The sequence below is a fragment of the Sitodiplosis mosellana genome, unplaced genomic scaffold (assembly GCF_009176505.1).
Source record: "Sitodiplosis mosellana isolate CC-2019 unplaced genomic scaffold, AAFC_SMos_1.0 Smas_scaffold_6102, whole genome shotgun sequence".
NCBI lineage: Eukaryota > Metazoa > Arthropoda > Insecta > Diptera > Cecidomyiidae > Sitodiplosis > Sitodiplosis mosellana.
This window is the reverse complement of record NW_022601343.1, coordinates 1426352-1435628: the sequence shown is the minus strand read 5'-3', so window position 1 is coordinate 1435628 and position 9277 is coordinate 1426352. Positions and strand designations below refer to the sequence as shown.

Here is a 9277-nt window from a genome sequence, read left to right as displayed (position 1 = left end):
TTTTTTTCTCTGCCTACAACCATGATGTCTGTTAATATCGATGACTGTTTTTGTGACCGGGCACTGGAAAAAAAATCGCATGAGTTTTTACCTGTTGCAGACCGATTGCAAAAAGCAGAGAAAAGTAATCCATTCAGTTTTTGGGTAGGCAGTTGGAGTGTGTGTGAGTGTGCGCGCATACAAACGAATATGTGCAGACCGTGGAACCGAATGAAGCTGAGAATTCAATTGGGATTTTTTTTCTGTCGTTATTTCTATTGTCAACTGTTTTATTGCTTTTCGTTCATGGGTTTGTTCCTCGTTTTTGTGCATCGGCTCTTCATTGGCATGTGTGTGTATGCATTCGCATTCTCGTTTTTATGACATCCAAATGACACGTTAACACTCGGGCCATTAGCAAAAACTAAACGCACAAAACATCGAAAATGGAAAAGAGGAGAAAATATCAAATTGCTTGTAAAACGAGACACAAGCATATGACCGAAAATATCATGGTGATAAAATCACGGTCCGGATTCTCAGGCAGAAAAAAATGCGTTTTGGTCAAAAGTGCAGCAAGCAGTTCATATCAGGATACAATCCCAATTTTTATTGACAAACAACTATTGATATATGGTTCATTATCATTATTGTTTTCTCTTTTTTTGTAGCGTCTTGTGTGCATTTGGCATTCATGGTTTCCATGTTTTCGCTTCGGGAAACGGTATGGGCAATTCCTGTGTCAATAAAAGTACAAAGTAAAATGTGGAAAAGAAAACGACAAAATTTTTAATTTTTCACTTTTTTGAACAAAAAAGGTTGTTTTATTCGTTTATTTGAGGGCGATGTAATTGATATTAGCCCATATAATCGTTAATAACTATAGAATAGTTTTTAGCAATAAACATAAAAAAGTTTTTTTTCCTTGTTGTTGCATGCAAATACACATTTTGTTGAAAACAAAAATGACAATGTTTCTTTTTTTTAGGTAAAAATATATGTACATATTCATTTTTATGACATTCCATTTTCTTTCATAGGTTTTTATTTTCTTCGCTTCTATTCTTAGCATTGCATTGTTTAACATAAATTTCATTTTCTCTAATTTTGGAAATATCGTTTATACAAAAAAAAATTCGTAGCGCAAACCATTTACATGCTCTGGATAATGTTTCTTTATCTCGTTCATCCCAAAATGCAATCAATTTAATTTCTAAATCATTTCGTTATCATTTGCTCAACTGATTTGGTTTGATTTGTTTCAATTTGCTTTGTTTGTAATAAAAAAAAGAGAAAAGATTTCACGCGAATGCGTTAAAATCCTCCATATTTTCTTCTCCACCAATAAATTTGTTTGTTTTTCTTTCTTTTTCTATAATTTCGATTTGATTCTATAAATATCATAATTTTGAACTTGTATATAAAAATGAACTACAACGAAAATAGAAAAAAAATTGAAATCAATGGTTAAAAATAAAATTAACCGTGTAAAAAAAAGTAATCAGGAAAAACAAAACATTTTTGAACATTTTCCTTTTGCAACAACTTAAAATAATTCGAAATCTGGAAATAAACATTGCTAGGTTTATCTAAATGAGTTAACGTTTTTTGAACGTTTTTTTTTTGTTCCTTTTTCTTTCTTTTTCTCTGTCTCCCATGATCTTTGAAACACCGCTTCAACGCATGTATAGTATAATGTTTACAGAACCAGTTCTCTATCTTTTTTACGAGTTTAATTTGAAAAATTTATTATACATTTTTTTTCTTTCTTCTATTGCTTAGGTTTAGGTTGTTTTTTGCATCAGTATATTTCTCGATTTATTTTTCGTCGTCAATTGGGGGAATATATTTCTAAATATTTTACTTGATATTGTACATAAACAAATGAAACGGAAAGCAAAGCAAAGCCATTCTACTTCTATCATTCGCTAACTATTAATTTTCTCGTTTGTTGAAGAAACAAAAAAAAAACAACATCCATCTAATAACAAAAAAGAAACACGAAAATGTGCAGATAATTAAGTTGTATTGGAACAATAGAACGGACTGTAGCTAACATAGAATTGGTTTCCCCCTTTTTTGTTGTTGTTGTTATTATTGTTGTTGTTGTTGTGAGTAGTATTTGCTGTAATTTCAATGTAATGCTCCGTCTTTTTTCTATTTTACATTGCATTTTTATTACTATTGTTTTTATTATTTTTCAACGAATTTATATTTTTTTCCCTTTCATTTACTTGATTGAAAAGTAAAAGGTGTCCGAATCAGGCGTTCAATGACTTTGTAGTTTGAGCAGTAACAAAGATGCACAATAATCAATCAATGAATATTAGAGAGTGAACAATATTTGCTCAATCCAAATGTTAGTAGACATATCCCACAAAGTCGATAAGCACATTCTGAGTAGTTTATTTTCTGAAGAAATAAAAGAATCGCTTGCCAGCAAGGAGGCGTATGGGAATGATTATCTACGGAATTTCAACAGAAATGAAAGCCATATGTTATCCGTCATGGCACTACTACGTTGAGACTTATTGCTGAAACCTCACATCGACCAAGACATAACTTTCGATTTTGGTTGCCAACAAATAGTCAAGATGGTATGGATTCAGCTCAAATGTAGCCAAATCTCTGAATCGATTAATAGATTTGAAGCGATGGATTTTTTAGTGTTCTCGATTAAAATGGCGACAGAAATGGATCTCTACATGGCGATAAAATAATTCGATAGAGAAAAAAAATTGCGGGATTGGAATCGTGAATTTAAAAACGAATGAACTCTTTTCTACGTAAAATTGGCACGATATAATCCATATGAGAAAATTGATTTCATTTTGTGTTCCCAACGTGTTTTGAGATGCACCCCAAGAATCGCTCACGCGTTTGCATTCGGACACCCTTTACTAATGTAGGTACTAATACATCTTTTTTTTGTGAAATTTAACTATAAAAAAAATTGCAAACCAAACGATTGTTTGTCGGCTCTGTCGGCGTGTGAATGATGTTGTTGCTCGTTTTGTTAATGTCGTTGATGATGATGATTTTGGTGGTATTTTCAGTGGTGGTATGCATGATTAGATAGTTTCTCAATTTAACTCCATCACCTTACGAGCCATAGGCTGAAATTCACTCTAGTCAACTTTGGTAATTTCATGATCGCATCCAGACCCATTTGCGAGAGTTGCGTACATCCATACAGATCGATTGAGTGCAGATTGTGTAGATATTCTGCCAGTGATTGTAAACCTTTGTCGGTGACTTTATCGCACTGGCCGATGTTAAGCGTTTCCAAGTCGAGTAGATTTTTGGCGATGCGCATAAGACCCTCGTCGGTGATTTGACAATGGTTCAAGCTCAGCGAATGCATATGAAACAGACCCTGTGATAGATGGTTCAGTGCTTGATCGCCGATTTTATCACAGAAGCTAACGTCGAGGGAGGTAACCGTGCATCCGCCTTCGGTTAAGTAGGCCATACCAATGTCCGATATATTATCACATGCTCGTAGATCGAGCTCCTTCAGATTTGGCATGCGTGCTAGATATTTTAAACCGCTATCGGTAACTGATACACAAAAGCTTAAGTTGATCGATTCAACGGTTGGGAGACCTTGTGAAATGTATTTCAACGATTCGTCGGTGAGCCGCGGACAATCCTGTAAACCGAGATATTTCAATGAGAGCGGCTGGTCCGATGCCGTTGCTTTCTCCTTATTCAAACCGGCCAACTGGCAAATACCCTGATCGGTAATTTGCCAACACGATCGTAGATTGAGTCGTTGCAATTTCTTCAATTTTATGGCAATGGCTGACAGCGATGCATTCGTTAAGTTACAGCAACCACCTAAGTCTAGGATTTCAAGGTTTTTCAAATGGTATGCTATTCGATTGAGGCTTGTGTCGGTGATTTGTTTACATAGTGACAGATTGAGAATTTTCAAATTCGGTAAATCCTGATTAAATGCATTGCATAGATTTGCATCGGTGATGCTGTAGCAACCGCTTAAATTTAACGTCTCTAAGTTAGGTACACCGGAGATAACGTCTTTGATTGTTCGGCGCAGTGATAGCACCTGGACTTTGCGAATGCCACGTCGTTGCAACGATGTAAACAGATTGTTGTTCTTTTGTCGTAAATGCAGTCGAGCCTCGACACCTTTCCATACGCTTTTCTCGTAGGCAGCATCTCGCCATGCCGTACACACTTGGGCCGCTCGGCCCCTATCGCGTACACTGAGTTTTGAGAAAATTTGTGTTAAAATTTCCGGATACAAATGGCTAACGTGGGTTCCCTCTGGTTCATTTTGCTCCTCTGTGGTGACTGACGCTTCGATGTGTTTCTGTGAATGCACCGATGACGACGATGATGACGAAGATGTGGTTTGCTGAGATTGCTGCGGTTGTTGGCCTAGTGCGATGTGTCGTTGCTGTGAATGCGAATGCAAAAATGGCAATACGGTTTGTAAATGCGGCCGATGTAATGGATATGGAGCGTAACGATGGTGAAAATGTGGTCGATGTGAAATTAAACCGCCGCCATTACTAATACCGATGCTCATTCCATTTGCAAGTCCGCCACCTATCATGCTGGGCAGCTCAGTTTGCATGAGCTGTGCATCCTCCATCATGAGGAACGTGATTGTGTGTAACGCAAGAATTTTGTTTACCAATTTTTTTTGCACAAAACTCAAACACTGATCGAAGCTTTTCGAATTGTGAATAACTCAAGAAATTTTCTTTCGGTTTTTTTTTTCTTCTTTCTGTGTGCACAAAACTAAAAACACTAATCAACGTTTTTTTCCCTTCTATCTTCTTCTTTGAAAACAATCTTTCTTTCTGTTTTTGTTGGTTTTTTTTCGATTATTTTTTTCTCTATCGTTTCTAAATTTTTGTTTTTAAACAACATGAATATTTCTCTGTTCCAAAATTCACTTTGGCCAACTTTTGTCAGATTACATATTTTTCGGCCATTCACTTTGTGTTCGATAACTTGTAATTTTGACAAACACCGCCGAAAAGACGTATGTCATTGCCGATCAACTGTTTACGAATAACTGACTCGTTGTATGCACTAGACTCTTATGTGTAGTCACACGGATCGTGTTGTTGCTCGCACACAAGCATCAAGCCCGACATTATCAAACCCACCAACACAAATGCGTACGTTTCGTCCATGTGCACATGGCTATGTGATGGTAATGCCGTAGACACAATATACGGACAGGTTCTCGTTGTTGGTGTTTCAAATAAATCAAATGTGTGTGCGTGTGTGCGTGTGATGGTATGACTCACAAGTTTTTATTCTTGAGTGTGTATAGTATATGTGTTGTAGAAAATGAGTGTAGAGTTGTGCGAGTGCGTTTTTTTCTCTTCTCTTCTCTGCTTTGTTCAAGTTTTTTTCCTTCTTTTCGTTCATGCTGAAATTGTGGATTGAATGCATGCTATTTCGTACCATACAAACGACAGCGAAAAAAAAACTTATATATACATATGTATATTCTAAAAACGTATAAATGTAGTCACGTGGAACACGCAATTTTTCCACATTCATCGTGTATCGCATAGTCGATGATAGAAATGCAGCAAACTGAAGGCTGCAACCGACTTATACACATACAATATATATGTATATTCATATACTTATTCATATATGGATGAACGGATGGACACGAACGTATCGATGGACGAATGGGTGAAAAAGAGATGCACGATTAGAGGAAACAACAATACCATCGTTGCTTCAACTGGGATCGTATGTGATTCTAATGCAACGTTTTAGCTGTATGTGAGAATGTGAGTCTGAGAGAGTTGAAAAGAGCGTTGTGTATGCAACGGTATGTATCTTTGATGCTATACACAATATTATTTGGTCTGCTTGTAAAACGAACGACGACGACGACGAATGGAATATATGGCAAAGACGAACACAGTATGAACACAGTAGAAGGCAAAATATTTTTAAAGACGCTTGAACGGAAACTCGCATCGTTTATAGAGAACGATGGTGTACAGGCAACGAAAGAGAAAAAAAATATCATCCTTACATCAGCCATCATCAAACTGACTTCGTTCAGACGAATATGAGAAATAAACTCCAAAATGACCATTGTTAGTTGAGGCAAAGGACCGATGTGTTTTTGACAATGCAGAAAATGTGCATCATATCGGGTAGGGCCTTTTTTCTCAACAGAAAAAAACGAAATGATTGCTAGCCCAAATGAATTTGAAACTGATCATATATTTGCGAATGTTCCATTTTTTCCATTTTAAACATATTCAATTAGACGATTTCAAGTTCGTGGGTTTATCCACAAATACACTGGAAATTCCATACCGAAAAAAGCGAGCATTATTCTAAAGTGCGTTCCATATTTTTTTTACGTCGTTTATGCGATGTAACAGCTGTTCATTGGATTTTTTTCGCATTTTTTCCATATATTTTTATAGTTTGGTTTGAAATTAAAAAAAAAAAGTTACCATGCGATGTCAGTTGTCTGTTTTTGCAAGATATTTTGCCAGGCGAACATTTGCCAATGGTTGCAGCCATGAAAACTAAATGCACATTGCACACTGTGTTGACTGGTTTTGGCAAAAAGACCATACAAATTCCATTATGTCCCCTTCAGGAAAAAAGAAAAGAAATATGACAGATCAAACGGCAGTGAGGGTGGTGGCGGTGACGATCGTAGGCTCATTCCCGTATTTTAGCTTACCTAACCAAGCATATTTAAACAATATGTGATATTGTTTTGAATTTTTAATTCGTTTCTTACTATTGATTCAAATGGTTGTGCGTTGTCCGTTTCTTTGAATCTCCACGCAATACGTACGCCTCTTTCATTTCCAATCCACCTATTTCACATGTGAATGACAGTTTTATGTGATTGAAATTGCTTTTTGTTTGGTGAATTGACAGACAAATTATACATACTACTATAACTGAATGTCACCAAAATACTCACTCTCTGACCACAAATGTAAAATACGCTGCACAGTTTTGCTCTCCCACGTTAGATTGCTTGCTTTCTCACTCGTTCCTTTGATGTGTTGGCTTATAATTTTTTTCCTCTTCTTTTCTTTTCTTTTCTGTTTCTATTCAGCTTGAAACGGTCGACTTAGCTGTGCATTCGCCTTTTTGGCCGATTTGTGGAAAAAATGGTTGATACTATTACTATATGCGCCTTATACTCGCTTCGCTTTTAATATATTCAAAGCAATTTTTTTTCTACTGCTTGTTCTGCTTCTACTGCTGCTGCTGTTGTCGTCGTTGTTGTTGTTGTTTAATTCTTCTTTGTTAATATGCATTTTTTTCACATTTTTTCTCCTTATTTTATTCCATTAAATTTTATTTATTTTCAGTAACATGCAACAACCATTGCAAACACATCGTATTCTAAATTCTAAATAGCATTTGTTATTTATTTTCATGGCGCGATGGTACGATACGTGAGCGAGAAAGAGAATTTCAGTGCAAACAGCGAAGAAAAAAAAAGCATTTGCATATTTTGTTGCTTTTTTTGCCGCAACATAAAACGAGTTACTTTTTTCATACGATACGTTGATATTCGGCATTGCTTTTGCTTTTTGCTGCTTGCAATTAGTTATTTGGAATACGTTGAGCCAGTCGAAACGATTGCAAGTTTTGCCGTTCGGAAACTAAGAATTAATTATGGCAAACGCTCAAAACAATTCGTACGTTGGCAGTTATTGCAATTTCTAAGACTGATTAAACGCAAATTATGTATTTAACCAAGTGCCGAATTAGTAACGCACATTCAATTCCGACTTGTACCTTCCTATCATTACTTTGGTTGGATTCAACACGGTTTTCATTAGAAAATTTCGTATAAATTTTTCGTTGCATAAAGGTATTTGGCTCTTATAATGCAAAATGGAACTTGTGCAGTAAATTCTTCTTTTTTTCGGTCAAGAATTTTAACGAGAGTAAATTAAAACTCAGGTTCAGATCTCCGGTGAGTGTATGAAAGAAAAGTCGGTTTTGAAACATTGAGCGTCATCTGGCGAAAAATAACGGGCTCGCCGAAGTTTCAACCGTCGGATCAAGCTTTAAACCGAAAGTCCGTTTTGAAAAACTTTGTCAAACATGCACATTAATTTCGTCCGCATTTCAGGAAATGAAATAATAGGTAAACAATAGATTTCTTTTCTGACAAAGTTTTAATAGGAAATCATTCATCTTACAATATCGTTTAAAATAATAATCAGAATTAAAATGTACTTCTATCAATGAGATGAGGAGATGTGAATATGAGCTTGGGATTCGGAATCGAATTTTTTATCGCAGATGTGGCAAGCGTATGCATTTGGTGTCAAGTGATTTCGTCGCTGATGCTCTTCCAACTCGAATACCGATTGGAATGTTGAGGAGCAGATATTACAAGATCTGTCCGGCACATGGCTGTTTCTGGGATGTTGTTTTGACGATGCATTTGCAAGTACATCCTTCCGTTTTCGACGGCACTTTTTCATGTGATTTACCAAATGGGACATGCTTGCTACTATTAGATTGCATTGTTTACATTTGAAACAACTGCGTTCGTGTTCACGTAATAGACGGACAGACGAGAAGATTCTTCTGCAGATTGTGCACGGGTGTTGCAATTCCTTGTGTTTCTTCGAATATGTCTTCTGAACCAGATCCTTTACGGGCGGAACTTTTACTTTTAGATTTAAATCGCTCTTCATATCTTTTACGGCACGAACCACTCGAAACTTTTTGAATTCTTCACGTTTTGCGGTGGGTAATTGTGTATTGTGTATGACAGGAGCTATCGAAGCGCTGGTTGTTGTGATTGTTGGTTCAGGTGTAATGTATAGTGGATCTGAATTGCTTTCCTTGTAATTTGTTGGCTGAACGGTGGGAATATATATTTCGGGCTCTCCATTGACAAAAACTTTTTCTGGATTCTCTGCACAATACACTTTGAAATGGCTTGAACGTTCGTCTTGATAGCGTTGCTCTTCATATTTATCGAAATCCTCGTCATCGTCTTCATATTTAATCACTTCCAACAGCATTGATTCATTGAAATCTTCTTCATTTTCGCGAGTATGGTAATAATCGTCTTGAATTTCTTCTTTAATTTCTTGTTTTATCTCAATTCCGTCCATGCTGTTGAAGAAGAATCACAGTGGCAATTTTTTTTTGCTTTCCTTCACAAATTTGAATAAAATATACTTACATTTTACAATTTTTTTTTATTCAGAGCTGAACTATCGTTACGGAGCAAACATTGAAGTTTGGTATGCTTTGGATTAAAAACGTCAGCTGTCATAATAAC

At 36.1% G+C, this 9277-nt stretch overlaps 2 protein-coding genes and 1 long non-coding RNA gene across 3 annotated transcripts; all 3 read right to left on the bottom strand.

Annotated features, from left to right (window-relative positions):
* Nucleotides 1-765: 765 nt before the first annotated feature.
* LOC129573612 (F-box/LRR-repeat protein 14) lies at nt 766-5031 on the bottom strand. The gene has a single exon (XM_055454378.1). The coding sequence runs from the start codon at nt 4601-4603 to the stop codon at nt 3077-3079; it is 1527 nt and encodes a 508-aa protein (XP_055310353.1). The 5' UTR covers nt 4604-5031; the 3' UTR covers nt 766-3076.
* A 1311-nt stretch (nt 5032-6342) lies between these two features.
* On the bottom strand, nt 6343-7153 carry LOC129573622 (uncharacterized). Its single transcript, XR_008688613.1, has 3 exons — nt 6938-7153; nt 6689-6827; nt 6343-6595 (listed from the first exon to the last, which is right to left on the bottom strand). It is a non-coding gene; the product is annotated as an uncharacterized LOC129573622 (long non-coding RNA).
* Nucleotides 7154-8143: 990 nt separating this feature from the next.
* Nucleotides 8144-9265, bottom strand: LOC129573618 (zinc finger protein 60-like). Its single transcript, XM_055454399.1, has 2 exons — nt 9179-9265; nt 8144-9108 (listed from the first exon to the last, which is right to left on the bottom strand). The coding sequence occupies exon 2, from the start codon at nt 9105-9107 to the stop codon at nt 8220-8222; it is 888 nt and encodes a 295-aa protein (XP_055310374.1). The 5' UTR covers nt 9108; nt 9179-9265; the 3' UTR covers nt 8144-8219.
* Nucleotides 9266-9277: the final 12 nt, after the last annotated feature.

Coding starts and splice junctions, on each gene's coding strand:
- LOC129573612 (XM_055454378.1), bottom strand. CDS start 4,603: ATGATGGAGGATGCACAGCTCATGCAAACTGAGCTGCCCAGCATGATA.
- LOC129573618 (XM_055454399.1), bottom strand. CDS start 9,107: ATGGACGGAATTGAGATAAAACAAGAAATTAAAGAAGAAATTCAAGAC.